This window comes from Cannabis sativa, chromosome X (genome assembly GCF_029168945.1).
Source record: "Cannabis sativa cultivar Pink pepper isolate KNU-18-1 chromosome X, ASM2916894v1, whole genome shotgun sequence".
In the NCBI taxonomy this organism is placed as follows: Eukaryota; Viridiplantae; Streptophyta; class Magnoliopsida; order Rosales; family Cannabaceae; genus Cannabis; species Cannabis sativa.
In genome coordinates this window covers 34,074,479-34,097,938 of record NC_083610.1, presented here as the reverse complement: position 1 = coordinate 34,097,938, position 23,460 = coordinate 34,074,479, and the positions used below count along the sequence as shown (strand labels likewise).

General features: G+C 44.7%; 1 protein-coding gene across 1 annotated transcript; it reads left to right on the top strand.

Moving 5' to 3' along the window:
* Positions 1 to 1,343: 1,343 nt before the first annotated feature.
* LOC133032127 (uncharacterized) lies at positions 1,344 to 2,633 on the top strand. Its single transcript, XM_061105972.1, has 2 exons — positions 1,344 to 1,683; positions 1,972 to 2,633. Exons 1-2 carry the CDS (start codon positions 1,344 to 1,346, stop codon positions 2,631 to 2,633), a joined length of 1,002 nt encoding a protein of 333 aa, XP_060961955.1.
* Positions 2,634 to 23,460: the final 20,827 nt, after the last annotated feature.

The following is a 23,460-nucleotide window of genomic DNA, read 5'->3' as shown; positions in this document are numbered from 1 at the left end:
TCAGAAAGGAAGTGGTCAAGTGGTTAGATACTGGAGTGGCCTACCCCATCTCAGATAGTAAATGGGTTAGTCCGGTGCAAGTAGTTCCAAAGAAAGAAGGGATGACAGTAATAAAAAATGAGAAAAATGAATTGATTCCCACAAGAACAGTTACTGGTTGGAGGATTTGTATTGATTATAGAAAACTCAACAAACCAACCCGAAAAGATCATTTTCCCTTGCCCTTCATTGATCAGATGCTAGACCGGTTGGCGGAGCAAGAATATTACTGTTTTCTAGATGGCTACTCTTGATATCATCAAATAGCCATAGCACCTGAGGATCAGGAAAAGACTACTTTCACATGTCCTTATGGTACTTTTGCTTTTAGAAGAATGCCATTCGGATTATGTAACGCTCCCGCTACATTTGAAAGGTGTATGATGGTTATCTTTTCAGACTTAATTGAATCTTGCATTGAGATCTTTATGGATGATTTCTCGGTTTTTGGTTCTTCATTCGATCATTGCTTAGAGAATTTGGAGAAGGTGCTAATCAGAGGCGAAAAGTCAAACTTGGTCCTAAACTGGGAGAAGTGTCACTTTATGGTAACAGAAGGGATAGTTTTGGGTCACAAGATCTCAAAAGCAGGAATTGAGGTGGACAAAGCTAAGGTGTCAACAATAGAGAATTTGCCGCAACAAGTTTCTGTGAAAGGAGTCAGGAATTTCTTGGGTCATGCTGGTTTCTACCGAAGATTTATTAAGGACTTCTCAAAGATCTCTACACCGCTGTCCAATTTACTTGTTAATGGGGTTCCTTTTGAATTTGGAGAAGAATGTTTGAAGGCATTCCAAGTTCTTAAGGAGAAATTGATTTCAGCACCAATAGTCACTTCACCAAATTGGAAGTTGCCCTTCGAGTTGATGTATGATGCAAGCGACTATGCAATTGGAGCGGTCTTAGGTCAAAGGGTTGACAGGGCGTTTCACACAATCTACTATGCTAGTATAACCCTGAATGATGCTCAACTAAATTAATGCCACAATGGAGAAGGAGATGATGGCAATTGTGTTTGCTTGTGATAAGTTTCGCCCCTATCTAATTAGAAATAAGGTGGTAGTCTACACGGACCATTCAGCAATTAAATACCTTATCACCAAGAAGGATGCAAAGCCAAGACTGATTCGGTGGGTGCTTCTGCTTCAGGAGTTCGACATAGAGATAAAGGATAAGAAGGGAACTGAAAATCTGGTAGCAGATCACTTGTCAAGACTAGAATTAGAAGAGAGCAAGAATACCAAAGAGGTGCAAATAAATGAGAAATTTCCTAATGAACAACTCTATAGTGTGAGGAAAACCTGATGGTACCGTGGTATGCTGATTATGTCAACTTCTTGGCTGCAAAAATAACTCCTCCTGAGCTTTCTCATCAACAATTAAAGAAGTTCTTTCCTGAGGTAAAACATTACTATTGGGAAGAGCCAATCCTCTACAAGCACTGTGTTGATCAGATAATTGGAAGATGTGTGCCTGAAGAGGAAATGTACTCTATTCTCAATCACTGCCATGCTCTACCATGTGGGCGACATTTCAGTGGGACAAGAACTGCTACTAAGGTGTTGCAGAGCGGATTCTTTTCGCCAACACTTTTTAAGGATGCTAGTACTTTTGTGATGGCATGTGATCGTTGTCAGCATACAGGTAATATCTCAAAGAGAAACGAAATGCCTTTAACAGGAATCTTGGAAGTGGAATTGTTTGATGTGTGGGGGATAGACTTCATGGGTCCTTTTCCTTCATCTTTTAGCAATCTGTACAACTTATTGGCTGTGGACTATGTGTCGAAATGGGTTCAAGCTGCAGCCACACCAGCCAATGACGGTAAAACAGTTCTCCTCTTCCTTCAAAAGAACATATTCACTCGGTTTGGTACTCCCCAAGAAATCATAAGCGATGAAGGGAGTCACTTCTATGACAAACAATTTGAAGCACTTCTCTCGAGATATGGTGTCCGCCATAGAACTGCTCTACCGTACCATCCACAAAGTAATGGCCAAGCTGAAATTTCTAACCGTGAGATAAAGATGATTTTGGAGAAAACAGTGCATAGATCGAGAAAGGACTGGTCACGAAAGTTAGATGATGCACTATGGGCATACAGAACAACATTTAAAACACTGATTGGGACGTCACCATATCGGTTGGTGTTTCGAAAATCTTGCCATCTGCCGGTGGAACTAGAACATAAGGCTTTTTGGGCTATGAAGACTCTTAACATGGACTTAAAAGCTCCAGGGGAGAAAAGATTGCTGCAATTGAATGAGTTAGAGGAGTTCAGAAATGAAGCTTATGAGAATGCAAAGATTTACAAGGAACAAACCAAGAAGTGGCATGACCAAGGCTTAGTCAGAAAGGAGTTTCAACCTGGGGAACAAGTGTTACTTTTCAATTCAAGGTTGAAATTGTTTCCTGGTAAGTTAAAGTCAAGATGGTCGGGTCCGTTCACCGTGGTCAAGGCGTTTCCCTATGGAGCTGTTGAATTAAAAGGAGAAGGTCCAGCAACCTTCAAGGTTAATGGACAGTGTTTAAAGCTCTACTTGGGAGGTCAAATTGACCAAGCCAAGTCCGCCATTATTCTGGCGCCTCTCTAAACGAACAACTCAGCGTCCGGTTAGATGACGATAAAGACAGTGCTCTTGGGAGGCAACCCAAGTGTTTTCTTTAATTTTCCAGCCTTTTTTGTTATGTTTTTAGTTTATGTTTTTAGTGTTTTCAGTATTTTCAATTTTTGGTGAAGTACCAGACATTATATTTTTTCAGTTGAACCGTGAACAACGTGAAAAAAATAATAAAAAAAAATAAATAATTTTTTTGGGACTGGGACCACTGTGTTCCTGGGTCGCGACCCTTTTTGGTAGTCGCGACCCTGGTTGCGACCTGGGACTTTACAGAAACAAGAGAAAATTCCATGTTCTAGTGGTCGCGACAAGGAAGTGGGCTAGTCGCGACCCTTTTTCTTGGTCGCGACCACCTAAGTTTCTAGAGAACCCTATATTTTTGAATTTATGCTGGTCGCGACCAGCCCATGGGCTGGTCGCGACCACCACCCAGATTTCTATACAAACCGAATTTTTCCCCCAATTCAACCATAACCCAATTTCAAATCTTCTCAGCCGTCCCACACCTTCCCCCTTCGAAAATTCAAATTTTCTTCACCAAATCTTCAATTCTTCCCATTTATCTACCAATTTCTCGATCCCAATTCATCCCAAAACCCAATTTTACTCATCAATCTTCACTTTCCATCAAAAATTACACAAATAATCATCAATTTCACCCCAAATCTAAAAATACCATTGTTCTTCATCTTCAACCTCAAGCTTTCAAGGATATTCAACAATGGAGGTGGAGTAGTGGCGTCTTCGGGTTTGTAAGTATATTTCTCTATTACATTTGAGAAATTGCATGAGAATTTTGAGTATTTTTGTGAAAATAGTGATTATTCTGAAATTATTGGTTGATAGAGGGATTTTTGGGTTTATATTGTGATTTTGGACTGTGCATCAATTTGTCTGGATTGTTCTGGTGTAGTTTTTAATTTTTGGGAAGTAGCAATTTAAGGGGAGGTGCTGCCCAATTTTTCTTAGAATTATTTGAAAAAAAAAAAGGAAAAAAGAAAACAGAAAAAAAAAGTGAAAATTAAGTGAAAAAAAAATTTCTAAGATTATGGGGCCCAAAAGAACTAGGCACATAGAGGAAGGTGGTTCATCATCAAACCCACCATCTACGGGTTTCGACCGAACCCGGTTTGCAAGTGAGGCGGCACAAAACTGCTTCATGAGGCTTAAGGCTAGGCCTTACATTGATGATAGGGGTATTGAATTCCCTAAGAACCCCTTGAGGCATCAACCTAGGTTCGAAGCAATTCGAGCCCAAATTGGGAGGATGAAATGGGGTAGTTTTGTGGATGCTCAGGGCCGGGCCAACGTAACTATGGCATGTGAATTTCTCGCCAATTGGCCCTAGTGCAGGAATGGGGAGGTAAACGTGCGGGGTAAGAAAGTTCCGCACACTACCGATGCATTTAATGTTATGTTCTCTGTCCCGGATTACTCAAGGGAGGAACAACGGCTCTGAATTATTGAGGAGGAAGAGCAGTTTGATTTGGTGGATGTAGCGGAAACTGTGGGATTTCCGCGGTTGAGATTCCACGACAATGATGGGCAAGACGGGTCGCCCAATATCCTGCATAGATGTGAAATAAACCCGGTCGCGAAGACGTGGCTGTACTTCGTGAGTTCTCGGTTGGTGCCGAGTAAACATTTTTTAGATGTCCAAATGGATCACCTCAAATATGTGTACGCCATCATGAAGGAGTACAACATTAACATTGGACAAGTCATCCGAAGCAGGATCGAGCGAATTGTTCAAGGAGCCACGGGTGGTGGTCTTGGTTTGGCTGGTGTGATCACTGAACTCCGCAGGGCGTACGATGTGCCACAACTAGAGTATGACAACACTGTGGTGCCGCTACGAAAGATGGACATCACATTTGTCAACAGGCTAAAAGAGCCACATCCTTATGGACAGCCCCCATCTGATGCACTGCAAGGCCGAAGGCGGAAACGAGAGCCTAGTGTTGAAGAAGAGGAGGAAGAGCCCCGACAACTGCTTGGGCCCATGATGCAATATACTCATGCACAGCTGAATTATATAATTCAGTAGAACAACCACATGTAGAACTATATGGTGCAGCGGAGTATTCATGATGAGGGACAAGTTCACCAACTCAACTCTCTCATCAACAGAATGAATATCGGGATTGATGACCCGAACTACTTGGCACCACCTCCTCAGTTTTATCCGTATGATCAGCCGCCGCCACCCAACCCTTTTTGAAAGGGTCTCAGGTAAGTCTCTTCTCTTTGCATTTTATTGTATACATTGGGGACAATGTAATATTTAGTTTGGGGGGAGAGATTTAAAATTTTACTTTTCTGCATTTTAATTTTCTGCTTTAATTTTTTTTTTATGTTTTAGTTAGGAATGGCAATAAGCTAGAAGATAGTTGTATGCTGCTGCTTAGTGTAATGTACTCTGAAATTGTAAAAATAATTGTGTGCTTAATTCTGTTAACTCTTTGGATTAGTTTGGATGCTTAGAAACTTGTGTTTGAATGCGATTGGTTACCTGTGAAAATTGTTATAATTGTTTTACTGTGGTTTGTGGTAAGATTGATAGGATAGCTTAGAACTTGCATGTTTTATTCTTTTGAGGCGAAATCCTTGACAATGTTCAATAGGAATATAGGCATTTGTTGGATAGTTTGAGCCTTTCAAGCCTACACTTAAATTTTTTATCCCTAGTTGACCCTCTTGAGCCTAAGCCTGTTTTGTTTCTCATCTATTGAACCGAAAAATATATATCCACACTCCTAATTTTATCTTCACCATTTTATCAATGATATCATAAGCTATACAATTAGTTTGGGGGAGCGAAGATACTTAGTGTGAGAGAAAAAGAGATAGAGGGAAGAACTTGCAAGATTGAGAAAAAAAGAAAAAGAAAAAAAAATGTGTAACTTAATGTCACTGAAAGAAGAAAAAAAAAAAGAAATTCCACAAAACACAATAGAAAGTGAGTTGTGTTTGAAAATAAATCATTCAAAGAAAAAAAAAAGTTATGTCAGTGACGTTAGGAAAAAAAAAATATATATATATATACATCTTTTCTCAATCTTGGTGAATGTGGGAACACTATGGGGTTATTTGAAAAAGCAAGAAGCTCGTGGGTTCTGTTTGTGTGCTTATGATATCTTGAGCCAAAACTGTTTTTTTTTCGATTTCTGAATATCTAAGCCATATGTTCTAAACCTCGAAAAGCCTATTTATTCCTAAAGGATGTTGTCAACATTAGTGGAGAGAGTTAAGTATGCAAGCTTATGAGCTATCAGGCTGTGGAACAATTGGAGAGAGTAAAACTTTTATGACTGTTAACTTCGCTTTTAGCAAACGACAATGAGTCTTTTTTATAAGCGATAAACGATATGTCGTAATAAGAATATGTAAATAAAGCAATAATAAGAAGACACAAAAATTTTATAGAGGTTCAGCCCCGAGCAGTTCGGTAATAGCCTAATCCTCGTTAGTTGTATTGACTTAAGAATAAGGAAGAAGATTCCTTTTCTTATAGCTCTTACAATAATATCTCTGAATATATAATTCTTAGATAGCCTTAGCTTAGAGCGTTTCGGCGTATAATCTCTGTTTACAGTTTTTCCATCCGGTCCCTTGCCCAGTGAACATTCCTCACTATTTATAGGGCAGGAAACTTGAGGAGGAAGAGTTTCCACTCTCGTTATAATGCGCATAAAAGGAAAGATCGTGTGATCATTGCTGAATGCTTATATCGTGGGATTAAGGCCGAATACACCGATAGTCGGATCGTGTGTATGCCACATCCACCCAAGTTGATCCCTGAGTTGTAGGGATTGAGCTGGTGACTCACGAAGTGCTTGGCTGAATTCGCTAAGTGTTGCTCATTCTGCACGGCTCGTTGAGTATTCCATTATGGACATGCCAGGGAGGCATCCTGCTCGGCATGTTGATCCGACCAGGTGCTCTTAGTAGATGCCACGTGTCACCATTCTTGTGATGCCACGTCAGAGTGCCAATTTTGAGATAACATTTGCCCCCCAAGTCTGTGCGGGACCTCCGAGGTTGCATATAGACTTATTCCGAGCTGGCTCCTTTAAAAGGGGACACATGTCGAGCATGACCGTTCGAGACTCGATGTGAAGCTGATTGGGCGTCCCTTCGGTTTTCGGCTAATTAATGCTCTGACAATTAATATTTTGAAAATTCGAATTTCTCTCTCCACGGTTGACGGTTGCACTCGATTATTTTGATTTCCCATATTTGCTTTCAAGGCGGGAAGTCGAGGCATCTAAGGTTCCTTTACGTACAGTTACCCTTTTGCCTATAAATACTTGGAGTACTGACATATTACCCCATTTCATTACCCTTCGTTGTTAAGCGAACTTCAGAGCAAAAAGAGAAAGCTTTCAGGCTTCAAAGTTGCTGAAGAGTTTACAGACGATTTCTGGATTGCTTGAACCTGGACACTTGAATCTTTGAGTAAGTTTCTGATTCCCTTTATGTTTTTCCTTTGCATGCTTGTGCTTTGAATGTAACTTTCCTGTAGAAAGAACACTGTAGGAAACCCTAGGGTTTGACACTTCTGCGACTCTTCTTTTCCATGTCCTTGTGTTACCTTTCAGCCGTAAGGCTTGTTTTAGAACTGCATTGCATCTATTTTCCATTCTGCTTTTTTCAAGCTTCATGAACTTTTTTGCCCTACCTCAAGAAAAACTTTCTGGCTTCTTGAGCTTAGACTTTTCTCTGAACATGATCGTTCTTTAATCTGTTGGGTACTCCTGGTTGGGACATTTGCTTGTTTCTTCACTTGATACTCCGTCCAACACTCATCTTGCGTGTTGTCTTTTGTAGATGAACCCAGGTGAGTCTTGGGAGCCCGAGCATCAAATAGACCAGGAGCTGCTTCAACTTCTGCACGAAGTCCATCCTCGTCTTCGTGCTAGTCCTTCTTCAGAAGAAGGATATTCTTCTAATTCTGTACCCAGCCATAGAATGATGGCTCGTACTAAGCAGACTACGCGTCTGGCTGACGCTTCTGACCCCCAGGTGGCTCGGCTGGCCACTCTGCCCGATGCCGAACAGGATTTGGCGGTCCCATTGGAGGAGGACCGTGAGGGGGACGCTGACGTCCAAGAAGTTGAGGAGCTGGACGAGGCGCGTCCGGGCAGCCCTCCCGCTACTCAGGGAGAGGAAGAGATTGAACCCCCTAACTATGGGGAGTACAATGAGGTTGGGCAACCAGTTGATGCTGATGGGGACGTCCTAGTTTCGGGTGTTGATTACGTCACTGAGGAGCTTGCTGAGGCGGTTCCTCATAGGAGGCAGGGTGCCTTGGGTGCCAGATGGGTGAGTCCTCCGTCCAAGATTTTGGAGGCACGCATTTCGCACTCTCGACCAGGGCGGATACCTGGGCGAGCTGGACTGCTACATTCCCGCCCACGACAATCGCGCTACAAACCCAGATAAAGGGATGTGCGCCTGGTTGGGGGCTCACGGCCAGCAAGGGGCGCTGATGCCCTTGCACAAGTACTTCCGGGATGTGGCGGACTTCTTCGGCCTCTGCCCGGCTCAGATCACTCCCAAGGGCATTAAGTATTTGTCTGCTCTCTTCGTCCTTTACGCTTCCCAGGGATGGGGCGCTCCTTCTCCCCACGAGGTCGCTTGGTTCTTTGACCTGAAGTCTACCCCCAACCAAGAAAGGTCGGGGTATTTTTACTTCTCTCAGCCTGGCTTCAAGTGGTTGAGCGGGACGGACCACAAGGCCATCATCAAAATAGGGCGTTTTGTTGATGAGTACTTCATGGTGAAGGATCCGAACATCACCTGGACTCAGTTTCAGCAGATTCCGACATATCATCATCCTCCCCTCACCCTTACTCTTAGGGATAGGGCTCAAAAGCTTGCCCGGTTGCCGGCAAAAGACAGGGATATCATCCAGTTGACCTCCAATGCAAATCTAGTGCAGTACGGGCTTTACCCAGAGAACTTTTCTTCTAAGTCCGTGGCGGAGAAGAAGGGGAGATCTACTGCTATTCGGCCTGAACGAGCTCATAAGGAGGGTGAGCTGATTCAACTTAAGCGAGAGGCTAAGTTGAAGGGAGGTGCCCGGGCGAAGCAGTATGCTCAAGAGTCTATGAATCCTGAAGATGAGGCCGAGGTTGAGGCTGAGGCTGAGTAGGTGGCTCCTTTGAGGAGGAAGAAGAAACTCCCGGCCACGCCCAGGCCCGTTGAACATGCCATTCGCATAAGGGAGCCCATTTCACCTGTTCGGCCATCTCATCCTTATGCTGGAAAAGGGAAGGCCGTTATGGCTGAGATAAAGTCGATGTCAGGTGATGATGGACTTCTGACTTTCTGGGCGGGCAGTCACTCTGCGCTTTACTTCTTTTTCAGCTTCTTGACTTTTATACTTTGTATTTTTTGCTGGTTTTTGCTAACCACGCTGTTTTTGCTCTTGTGCAGACATGTCTCGGCAGATGATGGACGCCTTAAGGAAGAGGATGAGCGTAAGCTCTAGCACCTCCCCTCCGGCCAAGAAGTCTAAGGGCAGAAAGGGGTCTTCAGAGAAGAGGACTTCTGGAGAGGTCATTGACCTTTCTGAGGAGCTGGCTACTGCAAATCCTTCCACTCCCAAGTCTGCCAAGTCTAAGGAGTCTGGGCCACCAACATCTGGGTCCGAACTGGTCAGGAGGATTCCTGAGCGGATGCAGGCACCAACTCCACCCATGCCCGTGCTGCCTGAGGTCAAGAAGGGCAGGGAGGTGATGGCTCATCACATGAACCGGCTGGTTCCTGAGGTCGGTGAGCAACTGGCTGGTGCTGATGACTCATCTCTGGATGTGTTGGTGGGCGGAGTCTTGCAGGAGCTTACCAGGGTTAGTCTTTTCTTTTCGACACTTCCCTTTTAGCTTTTCATACTTAGCTTCATATCCTGACCTTTTCCTTTATGCAGGCCGGTTTGAAGTTGGCTTATACCTACTCCCGGGCTAAATCTGCTACTTCCAAGAGTACGGCTCTATCCGATACGTTAAGGGCGGAGGCGGACTTGGCCAAGAAGGAAGCTGAGGAGGCCAGGGCAGAGACTGCAGCTGTTTGCCATGAGTTGCGTTAGGCCAACAAGAAGTTGTTTGCTGCCGAGAAGAAGATCACCATGCTGACCAAGGATCTCGAGGCTGTTGATCTCTTTGAGGAAACCATTGAGACATTATCTGCTGAGGTTGATCGTCTTCAGGATGAGAGGACTTCTCAGCGGCAAGTCTATCTTCGGTTGAAGGAAGATAAGGATGCTCAGGCGGCCGAGGCGGACCACTTGAAGGAGAACGTCAATGCTTTGGAGACTGTTGGCCTCGAGCTCTTCTTTGATTTTTGGAAGGCTAATCCCAAGGCCAACTTCGACTACTTGGGCGAAGCCAAGGACATGTACCTCGAGTACTGCGCAGCCCAAGTTGCCTATGGTGGGAAAGAGGTGGCTGCTTCAACTTCCGGCCAAGCTTCTGACAAGGCTGTTGAAGCGTCTCTTGCTCGAACAACAGATCCTCCTGCTCCAGTCGGCTCAGAAGAACCAAATCCAGAGCCTGGTACTCCAGCTGTTTGAACATTGATCTTTTTATCTCTCCTTTTTATATATATATTATATATGGCCTTAAGGCCTTTAAGACATCATGACCGGCCAAGCGGTCTTTAAACTTGGAATTATTTTTCATTTTTCTGACAACGGGCTGACCGGGCAGCTTTTAATCCCGGTACTTTATGCTCTTGTTATCCTTAATGACTTTCATTCTCTATTTATAATTGCAGTGCAATTGTGATTATTTTATATTTACCAAATGCTTTGTACATGTATAGGTGCCCCCCAAGTGACCGAGCAGACGTATGACTCTTGGTCACTTGTCTTTTGCAAATGTATTGCTTTTTTGTTCGGTGTTTTGGGTTCGACTGAACCTTTTGTACGCACTTTAGGTAAATTATAATCATGCTGATTTTTTCGACTCAATAGAATTGGAAATACTATCTTTATTCTTTTATTGATCGAAAATGTATTTGTTACCGTAGTAACTTACATCAGAGCTAGTGATCCAGTGGATCTTTTTAGCTTAACATGACATAAAACAAATAAGAAACTGTACTTTAAAGTGGTCTACCCAACCTGAGTACTTTTGTTTCTGAAGCCTTTGCGCGGAGTCCGCCCAAGAGGCCATTCACTTATAAGCGAATGTTCAATAGTACTTTAATGTGGTCTACCCGACCTGAGTACTTTGAAATGGTCTATTTGACCTGAGTACTTTGAAGTGGTCTACCCGACCTGAGTACTTTGAAATGGTCTATTTGACCTGAGTACTTTGAAGTGGTCTACCCGACCTGAGTACTCATTGGTAGTATTTCCTTAAATGTTCTCCATTCCAGTATCGTGGTACTAAAATGAGTTCCATTTTTTTGTCATACTTACCAAGTTTATATGCTCCGGAGTCGAGAACTTCGACCACCTGATAGGGTCCTTCCTAGTTGGGTCCTAGTACCCCTGACGTGCTGTCTTTGGTGTTTAGGAATACCCTTCTTAGGACCATATCTCCCACAAAGAATTTTTGAGCTTTCACTTGTTTGTTGAAATACCGAGCTGCTTTTTGTTGATGAGCTACCAACTTTAAGTTTGTAGTTGCTCGTTTTTCTTCGATTTCATCAAGTGATTCTACAAGGAGTATGTGATTGGTACCTTGATCGTACGTCAACCTTCTGTGGGATGGTGGTTTGAGTTCGACGGGCAGCATAGCTTCATAACCGTACGCTATTGAGAATGGTGTCTGACCGGTTGTTGTTTTTTCCGTTGTACGGTATGACCATAGAACTTCGGGGAGTTCTTCCGGCCAATTTCCTTTGGCATCTTTGAGCTTCTTCTTTAGTGTGTCCTTCAGGGTCTTGTTGACTGCGTGAACTTGACCATTTGCTTGTGGATGTGCCACTGCGGAGAAGCTTTTGATGATGCCATGGTTCGCGCAGAAATCAATGAAAGATTGACTGTCGAACTGCTTCAGTCCGAACCGGCATATGATGTTCTTTACTATAAAGTCTTGAACCTTCTTTGATGTGATAGTTGCGAGTGGTTCGGCTTCAGTCCACTTTGTAAAGTAGTCGACTGCTACCACCGCGTACTGCACTCCGCCTTTACCTTTAGGTAATTGTCCGATTAGGTCGATTCCCCAGATGGCAAAGGGCCATGGACTTTGCATTTGTGTCAGCTCATTGGGCGGAGCTCTTGGTATCTTTGAAAATCTCTGGCATTTGTCGCACTTCTTTACGTAGGCTTTCGAATCTTCAATCATTGTCGGCCAGAAGTAGCCTTGCCTTAGAATTTTCTTTGATAAGCTCTGTCGGGCTGTATGATTTCCGTAAAATCTGTCGTGAACTTCGTATAGAAGCCGTGCAGCTTCATTTGGTGTGACGCACCTGAGTAATGGCATTGAGAATCCTCTTCTGTACATTATCCCATCTACGATGATGTACCGTGTTGCCTTTCTTCTCATTTTCTAGGCTTCATTTCGGTTATCTGGGAGTTCCCCAGAGTTGAGATAGGCTGCTATTGGCCTCATCCAGTTCAGAGACGTGTCTATCATTTGTATTTCTTCCGTGCCAGTGATGCTAGGCTCTTCAAGAAACTGGATTGGGACCAGGTTCGCCTTGTCACTTATATTGCTGCTCGCCAAACGGGCCAGTGATGCTAGGCTCTTCAAGAAACCATAGACGGGTTGAAGGCATGGAGTTAGATCCTTGAGCTGGAGCCCCATCTTCTCGTAAGCAGTCTTAAACAAAATATTTGAAGAAGCCCCATTATCGATCATGGTTCTGGACACCATTTTGTTTGCTATCTGGACTTCCACGACTAGCGGGTCGTTGTGCGGAAATCTTATTTGGACAGCATCTTCGTCGTTGAATGTTATGGTTGGCTCTCCTGTCCGTGGAACTTTGGGCTTCCTTTCTTCCATGGCCAGGATGACTTCTTCTTGCTCGTATTGAGCTGTGCGGGCATATCGCTCCCGAGCTTTGCCCGTGTCTCCAGCGATGTGCGGGCCTCCAATGATGACTTGCAAGTGTCCATCTATTGTTGGAGGCATCAGATCCTGGTTGACTTCGCTTTTCGCCAACGAAAATGAGTCTTTTGGATAAGCGATAAATGATATGTCGTAATAAGAATATGTAAATAAAGCAATAATAAGAAGACACAGAAATTTTATAGAGGTTCAGCCCCGAGCAGTTCGGTAATAGCCTAATCCTCGTTAGTTGTATTGACTTAAGAATAAGGAAGAAGATTCCTTTTCTTATAGCTCTTACAATAATATCTCTGAATATATAATTCTTAGATAGCCTTAGCTTATAGCGTTTCGGCGTATAATCTCTGTTTACAGTTTTTCCATCTGGTCCCTTGCCCAGTGAACATTCCTCACTATTTATTGGGCAGGAAACTTGAGGAGGAAGAGTTTCCTCTCTCGTTATAATGCGCATAAACAGAAAGATCGTGCGATCATTGCTGAATGCTTGGATCGTGGGATTGAGGCTGAATACACCGATAGTGGGATCGTGTGTATGTCACATCCACGCAAGTTGATCTCTGAGTTATAGGGATTGAGCTGGTGACTCACGAAGTGCTTGGCTTAATTCGCTAAGTGTTGCTCATTCTGCACGGCTCGTTGAGTATTCCATTATGGACATGCCAACAAGGCATCCTGCTTGGCATGTTGATCCGACCAGGTGCTCTTAGTAGATGCCACGTGTCACCATTCTTGTGATGCCACGTCAGAGTGCCAATTTTGGGATAACAATGACATTGTTTCATTGTGTCTACATCTTGTGTTTATGCATAGTGTTGTAAATTGAGCATCTAAATTAATTGTTAGAGTTGGTGGGATTGAAATTCTAGTGTGCGCAAGGAAGAAAGCAGAGCATGAGGCAGCAGTATAGTGATTATCTGATAGCGTAGTTAGTTTTTTTTTATTGTCTTTATCTCACTCGAGGGCGAGTAAGAATCTAGTTTGGGGGAATTTTGTTAGGTTATAATTAGCCTATGTTACGTGTCTAATAAGTAAGCATTTTCTCAGTTATTGGTGTCTTTTGGAGCGGTTTTACGCTTGATTTTCCTTGTTTTAGGTTCCCGGGGTATCAAAGTTCAAATTCAGTCAATTGATGAAAAGACAGGACAAACTGGTGAAAAATCAGAAAAATCTGCTCTTCTGGTGTCAGTAGTCGGGACTACCATAGACTCTGGTCGCGACCCTTTTCTTTGGTCGCGACCATGGTCGCGACTGGGAGATTTTGGCAGAACCTATGATTTTTGAAGTTTGCCTGTAGTCGCGACCAGCCTTTAAGGTGGTCGCGACCAGGTACGGAAAACGCAGTTTTTGACCTAATTCAGATTTTTTTCTCAAATTGGAGGCACACCTTTCATTCTTATATAAGGAACACGATTCAGAAGGTCAAAGTAAGGAAGAATAGACGTGAAAAGTGAATGAAAGAGGAGAGGAAGCGATCTTGAAGACCTGGAGCGATATCACCATCTAGTTTCTTTCTTTTACCCTCTATCTATCTTTTATGTCTAGTTTTGCTTCAAAATGAATCATGGATGTTTTTATTATTGTTATGAGCTAAATTTCCCATATAGGGAGGATGATGAATGTGGTTTAAAGTTTTTGCCTAGCTAATGAATAATTGTCATTCCTCCATCTTGATTGTGAAATTATCTATATTTGTGTTTAATTTCATGTGTAAGATTGATCACCTTCTACATGTTTTATGATCTCAATTCGAAATCTGAAAAGTGAGAGTTGAGAATGCTAAAATTGGATAATCTCGGTTTTGATGTGAAACGAAAGTATTTGCATAGCCTTTGTGATATTTAGATTATTGCTTAATGATGATTTCATGTTAGTTTAATTAAGAGATTAATTAGAGAACATGTGATTTAGAACCTAAAAGATCTGAAAAGAGTTAGGTTAATTCATAATTTGTCATTCACTTCAAGAAAAGGATAGCAAGTAGGCATTAACGATTGGGTAAACTAACAACAGGATTCTCCTCCCTATTCTCTCATCTTGATTAATACTCACTTGTTATTTTAAGTTTCTGAATTATTTTACTGAATTCATAAAAAGTATTGATTTGCCAAATAGAATCATAAGTATAATTTAGTGGTAATTAATCCAATTCCCTGTGGTTCGACCTCACTTGCGTGAGCTCACTTGACTGCGTATATTGCGTAGTGTTCATAAAATTCGTAACATGAAGCTTCGAAGAGGTCAAAGAAAGAGCATAAACCCAAGTACATTGAGTACTCTAGCCTGTTAGATACTTGAGAGTTGTGTACAGAGCAACATGCAATATGGTCCACTATCGAAAGCCCCCGAGAATGCCTGAAGGGGGGAAGTTCAAAAGAGATCCAAGTAAGAGGTGCGAGTATCACGGAGAGGTATGACACTCCACCAATGAATGTGGCTACTTGAAAGATGAAATTAAGACGCTGGTAAGAGCCGAACATTTGGGGCAATGAGTCTGGATTCCTATTATCTATCTTGGACAGGGGGTCACTCACAAACAGTTAATCATTCCAGGACAGCAGGGTACCATATATCCTCTACATGGGGTAGGTCACCCTCAAGCTCCCAAATCATAACTTCTAACACTCCTGCTCCACAAGCTTTGGCTATAGTAGCATTATTAGCTTTTGGGACCGAGAAACCCATCCCCCCCAATTTAGCTCCGCCACTAGTGGATGGACATGTAGCCACATTCTCTGGAGGAATACACATTGAGAGAAGTACCAGGAATTCCTAAATAAGATATTTGAAAGAGTTAGACTGAGAGGGGGAGATGTGTGCACTTGTGCAGTCACCAGCCTAACATCCCCAAACCATGAACCTACCCATTACATTCACGGAGGATGATGCCAAACATGTGCACTTCCCCCGCAAGGACCCTTTAGTCATTGAATCCCAAATCGCAAGCAAGAGAGTATCTAGAGTCTTGGTGGATAATGAAAGCTCAGTAAACATCCTGTTTAAATTTACGTTCCAAGTGATTGGCCTCATGAAAGTAGACTTATCACCTTGCCCTATTCAGTTGCATGGCCATAATGGTGATGCTCTATGTCTATGGGAAAGATCCAACTACCAATCACACTTAAAATAGAAAACAATGCTTGTGCCTTCAATCACTGTACCTTCATGGTGGTGGATTATTCCAAGACATACAACGCCATACTAGGACGACCAATCCTGGTTGACTTTGGAGCAGTGACTCTAAGAAGACATTTGTGCATGAAGTGTTGGAGTAGTCAGAGGTGATCAAAGAAGTGCAAGGAGTTGTTACAATGTTTCAGTCCAAACTGTGTTCATGGTCCGAGAGGAAGCAACAATTGCTCTTGGAACTGAAGTTCAAGTGAAAGTTAAAGCCATCTAGGAGGATTTTGAAGATGAATTAGATCCCTGAGTCGGGGTAGAGAGAATGATCAAACAAATGGAGGATGTAGAGGAGGTTAAGGGTTGTTGCCCCTGATTTCGCCCAATATACGTGGACCAACCGGATAGGGACACGTGGATCAGATAATTTATAAATATTCGCTAAGTCTTTGTATGCCGCTAGGAAACATCCTGGGCATAGGTCCCGGAGGAGGCACCCGGAGTGCAAGGTGCTCCCGGAAGCTCGCATAGCATAAAGCCTCTCCGTGAGGTGTCAGGCTTCTCCTGAGCCATCAAGTCGCATTTAATGCTGCATGGGAGGAAGCGTGTTGGGACTGCAACACGCAATAAAGTATGACGGCACAACCTCCAACCAGCAGCGCAACAGTAATGATCATTTAAGTCTAGCGACGGCTACACTGCGAAGAGTCACATCAATCACAAGGCAAAAAGGACATTCTTCATAAAAACCCTACAGCACCTAGGGATTTGACCATGCATTACTCATGGTATATTCATTGGGAATACCCAACTTTATGGATACTTAGAGATACACTTGTAAGAACAATTCTAGGGATTACCCCACCAAAACACTATAAATACGCCCTCAAAGCTCATTAAATGGGATCGAGAATCTTGGGCTGCATATGAGCAAGAAGAGTAAATACTCACCAAGAACATTCTCTGTATTTATAAGGGTGACATTCTCCCAAGTATAGAATCTGTATTAAATGCATCCATAAATAACAAAGACTCGTGGACTAAGGCTCATTAACGCCCCAACCACGTAAAAATCCTTCTCTCACTTTCTTACAGCTCAATAGTATAATCCTATTTTATTAGTTGCCGAAAACCTCGGTCAACATTTTGGTGCTTTCATTGAGAGCTGAAGAAAGCTGCTACAAAACAAGCATTTGACTTCACAAATATGGTGGAGACAAGAAGTACTCGTTAGCCTCGCCCTCTGGAAGACGCTCAAGACCCGAACGAGGAAGATGTAGCCTCAAGAGCAGCAGAGGAGTCCGAGGAAGAAGAAATAGTCCCCGACGATGACTACGAGGGAAACCTCGACGAGTATGCTTATGACGAAGGTAGTTACTCAGAACTGGTGCTTCTTAGACAAAAAGCTATCGATCACGAAGCCGAGATCGAAGCTCAGAAAGCGCAAAACCAGAAAATGCAGGAAGTGATGCTGGCCATGCAAAAAGCCATGGAAGCAGCTAGCATTCACGTGCACCCCAAGGCAATGACCGCTGGACTCAACAAGGAGCCAGCGACATCTTCGCCTAATTCCCAGTAGCAGAAATCTAGGGAGCCTAGCCCTATAAGATATCCTGCTGAGGGGAATCAAACAAAAAACCCTACTTCTACCCCTAGGCGAAAGAAAAAGATGCAGGATCCGCGAAAGGTCCACTCAGATTTCCCTAAAGGGAAAGGTCCGCAGAGGGGCAAGCCCCAAAAAGGGAGTCTTGGCCCTCAGGATCGAGGGGACCGAAAAAGCGTTTCTGTACACCAGGAACCCGGGGGTAGAGGGAGAAGAGGACAGAGATGTCCTCCCGTTGATCTGAGAAATCAAATCAACGGGAACCAAGGTGACCTTCGGGATCACCTTGACCAAAAAAGATACGGACCTGTGGTTTCCTCGGGTACGTTGAACGAAGGAATTATGGCGGAACTCGCCATACTCCGAAAAGACATTGCTCGAGTCTCCCGGAGGCAGAAAGGAGACGACTCCGATTCAGACAGCGAGGATCGAGAGCCATGTGCCAAGCACATCCTGGAGGCGGAGCTCCCTAAAAACTTCAAGATGCCCGAAATGGCAGCATATACCGGGAACTCCGATCCCAGCGACCACCTGTCACGGTTCAACCGTGTCATGACGGTCATGAGGGTCAGCAATGACGCCAAGTGTCTGTGCTTCCCACTCACTCTAAGTGGGTCCGCGAAGGAATGGTTCAAAAAACTGGAACCAGGGTCCGTGGGCTGTTGGAACAAGCTACAGACCAACTTCCGGACACAGTTTGTCGCCGCAAGAAAGTTCAATCTGGAGGTCAGTGCCTTGACTAATATCAAGCAACTGCCCACCGAGACCTTGAAAAATTACATCAAGAGGTTCCGAGAGGAAGCCTCGAAAACCAAGAAGGTTGATGACGGACAACAGCTTGCACTTCTCCAACCAGGAATCCGTACTAGGACTCCTTTCTGGAATGAGTTACAACAAGAAGGGGCTGCTAGCCTCCAGGACTTCCAGAAGAGAGTCCAAAAATATATCAACCTCGAAGAAGCCCAAATCGTGGCTTATGGGGGCTACTACCCCACCGAAATAGCAGGGTTTATGCCCGGAGCATCGCCCTCGGGTACTGCCCCGACCGCGACCCCACAAACAAGTGGTATACAGTTCTCTGCTACCCCCGGATATAGCCAGGGCCAAGCTTTGGCACCAGCATCTTCTCATTTTGGCAACCCGTCCGGAGTAAATGGGCAAGCTCCTTCACATTCTGCTCCAACTGCTAGCTTAACAGGCCCTTCCCAGGGATCAAGGAGTAAAAGGTCCTCCAAAGGTAGCACCCGGACGGGAGAGAAGCGCCAGAAAAAGGGGTACACCCCCCAATATACTCAATACACGGAGCTAGCGGACTCCCAAGAGCGTGTGTACTTCGCCACTAGGCAAAATACACACTACCAGAGACCACAGCCGTTGTACAAAGACAGCTCCCGGAGAGATCCGAGCAAAAGATGCGAGTACCACAACGACATTGGTCACAGCACCAATGAATGTAAGAATCTCAAGGACGAGATCGAAAATCTAATCCGATTGGGCCACCTCTATGAGTGGATCAAGAATAGGTTGCCCCACCTCAATCCGGGTCAGGTGGTTGGGGGTATGCCTCCGGGAACACCAGGGGGTACAGCAGGAGTATTGGCTCCAGCTGCTCCCGCAGGTGACGCCCAGCATATCCCCAGACTGCCGCCCCGACCTAATGGACGGGTAGCCATGATCTCCGGAGCCCCATATCGGAGGGAATACTCACAAGGAGCGAAAGCGATACGCCGGGGCGGCAAAACACAATGAGATATGGGAAGTTACTCAACTCCCAGCTTCAAGGCCTCGGCTGATGGACCAACCCATCACATTCACGGAAGAAGACGCCAAAACAGTGCGCTTCCCTCATCACGACCCGTTGGTCATAAAGACCCCCATCGCGAATAAGGTGGTGGCCAGAGTATTAATTGACAATGGGAGTTCCGTGAACTTGCTCTTCAAAGAAGCCTTCACCGCGATAGGCTTGACAGATCGTGACCTCTCGCCTAGTGGATCCCAACTCACAGGGTTTAACGGGACGACACTTATCCCAATGGGAAAAGTGAGGCTCCCGGTCACCCTGTGCCCGGACACTCCCCAGAGCACATTCAAATACTGCACCTTCGTGGTGGTGGACTGTCCGACAGCCTACAACGCGATCCTCGGCCGACCGGCCCTAGTAGACTTTGGCGCAGTCACTTCAATCCGACATCTGTGCCTAAAGTTCCCTACCCAGGAGGCTGGAGTCGGGACTGTAAGGGGAAATCAGGGGGAAGCAAGGCAATGTTATAATGTTGCAACCCACCTGCCCGTACTTATGGTCCGGGAGTCCGCTGAGCCAGAGATGGCTGAAGAGGACGAGTTGGACCCTCGTGTAGGGTCCGAAAGAATCGTGGAACCAATGGAGGACGTCGAAGAAATATCAGTGTGCGACGTCGACTCCACCAAAGTACTCCGATTAGGGAAAAACCTTGACCAGGAGGAAAAAGACAAAATAATAAAAACACTGAAGGGCGCCATCGACATCTTTGCATGGCGCCAAGAAGACATGACTGGCATAAGCCCTCATGTCATCACACATGTACTCAATGTCAACCCGGACATGCCTCTTGTCCAGCAAAAGAGACGCCCGCTCGACTCGGTGAAAGCCGAAGCTCTAGAGAAGAGGTGGACAAACTTTTGACTAACGGCATGATCCACGACGTGTACTATCCGGAGTGGCTGGCCAATCCGGTCCTAATGCCCAAGCCAAATGGAACTTGGCGAGTTTGTATAGACTTCACCGATCTAAACAAAGCTTGTCCAAAGGACTGTTTCCCGCTGCCCAGGATCGACCAAATGGTAGATGCCACTTCCGGATTCAAGCTGTTATCCTTCATGGACGCCTATGCTGGGTACAATCAAATAAAAATGCATACGGCGGACAGTGCACTAGCTTCAGGACCGACAAGGGGGTATACTGCTACCTAGTCATGCCTTTCGGACTGAAAAACGCCGGAGCAACCTATCAAAGAATGGTTAACCGGATGTTTAAAGGCCTCCTGGGGCGAAACATGGAGGTGTACGTGGACGACATGCTCGTCAAATCCAAAGCATGCAGCAGCCATGCAAGCGACTTAGAAGAATGCTTTGAAGTTGTCCGGAGATACGGCATAAAACTCAACCCAAAGAAATGCACCTTCGGGGTCAAATCAGGAAAGTTCCTGGGTTTCATAGTCAGCCAAAGGGGGATTGAAGCAAATCCGGAAAAAATCCAGGCCCTCATGAATATGCCATCCCCCAAGAAGCATAAAGATGTGCAGAGCTTGACCGGAAAGGTAGCTGCATTGAGCCGTTTTATCTCACGGTCCACGGACAAGTGCATACCCTTCTTCAACGTGCTAAAGAAATGCCAAAAGTTCGAATGGTCGGACGAGTGCGAGGAGGCATTCAGAAAGCTATAAGACCACATGGCCAAGCCTCCTATCCTATCAAAACCCGTCCTCGAAGAAGACTTATTTCTTTATTTGGCCGTCTCCGAACACGCGGTCAGCGCTGTCCTGGTCCGGGAAGAAGAAAAAACTCAGCATCCCGTGTACTATGTCAGTAAGCGCATGATAGGGGCCGAAACGAGATACCAGGTCATTGAAAAACTAGTATTTTGCCTCCTGATGGCGTCAAGGAAGTTAAGGCCATACTTCCAAGCCCATCCGATCAAGATTCTGACCAATCACCTGCTCCGACAAGTTCTCCAAAAGCCTGAAGCGTCTGGAAGGCTCATCAAGTGGGCAATGGAACTAAGTCAATTCGACTTGCACTACGTCCCCCGGATTTCTATAAAAGGCCAAGCCTTGGCAGACTTCATTACTGAATGCAACGAAGCCGAGGCAACAACAAATACGCCGGTACCGCCAATCCCCACGTGGAGGGTATTTGTGGATGGAGCTTCTAATGAGAACGGTTCTGGAGCTGAAGTGGCTATGATATCACCAACTGGACTGCGACTCCAGGCGGCCCTCCGATTTGACTTCGCGGCTTCAAACAATGAGGCCGAATATGAAGCCCTGATAGCAGGGCTAAAGCTGTAGGAGCCAAAAGAGTGGAAGTCTACAGTGACTCCCAACTGGTCGTAAACTAGGTATCCGGAGAATACCAAACCCGCGGTGAGCGGATGGCCGCATACGTAACAATAGTCCGAGAACTGCTCCACGAGTTCGCGGACTACAAAATAGAAAGAATCCCCCGAGAAAAGAACGCTCACGCGGACTGTCTGGCTAAGTTAGCCTCGGATAGCGAAATCGAAGAGCTGGGGGTAGTACCAGTGGAACGCTTGGCAGAACCAAGCATCAAAATAAAAGAGACCACATTAACGGTTGGGCAAGAACCCAGCTGGATGGTCCCCATCATAAAATACATAACAACAGGTGAGTTGCCCCAAGAAAGGGCACTGTCTCGGAAGATTCAGTATCAGGCTCATCGTTATGTGATGATGGATCAAATTCTCTACCGGAGAGGACTCAACATGCCTTATTTAAGGTGTGTATCGGACCCTGAAGCTAGACAAATCATGCTAGAGGTCCACGAAGGGTTCTATGGAGATCATACGGGAAGACCCAGTCTCTCAAAGAAAATATTGAGGCAAGGGTACTTCTGGCCAACAATGAAAAAAGATTGTATAGACTATGTCCAAAAGTGTGACTCGTGCCAAAGGTACGCGAACATACCGAGAGCCCCTCCAAATGAGATCACCCTGATGACCAGTCCCTGGCCCTTTGCGGTTTGGGGAATAGATCTTATCAGGTCCCTGCCATCAGGAAAAGGAGGGGTAAAGTATGCAATAGTAGCAGTAGACTACTTCACCAAATGGACAGAGGCTGAGCCTATGGAGACAATAATTGCCAAGAAAGCATTGGACTTTGTTATCAAAAACATAGTGTGTCGATATGGCTTGCCTCACAAAATAGTCTCTGACAATGGAAAGCAATTTGATTGCGAGGAATTTACTGACTTCTGTAACCAACACGGAGTAGTGAAAAGCTTCTCCGCGGTAGCCAGGCCTCAAACAAACGGCCAGGCGGAAGCAGTCAATAAAATCCTGAAGGTCACCTTGAAGAAGAAGCTGCTGGCCTGCAAAAACAACTGGCCTGAAGAATTGCCAAGGGTATTATGGGCCTACCGGACGACCCCCAGAACCACGACCGGCCACTCGCCTTTTTCAATGGCGTACGGTTGTGAAGCGATGGTCCCGGTAGAAACATTATTCCCATCCCACAGGAGGATGACTTACGATCCTGCCACGAATCAAGCTCTGCTTCAAGAGGCTTTGGATCAAGTCGAAGAACTCCGGGATGAGTCTCAAATACGGATGGCTGCTTATCAAAAGAAGGTGACCAAGTATTTTAACTCTAAGGTTAAAAACAGAAAATTTGCTATTGGGGATATGGTCCTAAGAAGAGTCTTCCCAGCCACCCAGGAATCTGGAGTAGGGGTACTTGGGCCAAATTGGGAAGGACCATATGAAATTGAGGACGAAATCGGCTCCGGCACTTACAAGCTAAAAAGAATGGATGGAACCATTGTGCCAAGAGCCTGGAATGCCGATCACCTCAGAAAATATTACCAATAGCAAAAATATAACTTAGATTTTGTTCAAAGAGTTTGTACCGTCCAAATGTATACCTCCTCTACATGTTGAATAAAACTGAGTGCCTTAAAAACAAAGTTTCTATGCCACTCAGGGGGGTACTAGGGTATACCGCACGGACAGACAGAAAAACAAACTAAGTAAAATATCCTGACCCAAAGGGCAGGTCAAAAAGTGTGCACAAAAATAAAAAGCATAAGTATAAAAATCCTGATCCAAAGGACAGGTTAAAAAGAGAAATATGTGGCAAAAGAAAGATCACATATAAATATCCTGACCCAAAGGGCAGGTCATATACATACAAACGGCCCGGGGATAGGCCTTAAAAAATTGTCTCCCCTTCGAATAAAAACTGCTACCTAAATATATTGTTCCAAGGCAGCAGCAAATATGTACAAAGAAAAAAAAAAGAGATAATAATAATAAAAGAAGCGGGTGGAATCTTGGTTGTACTGG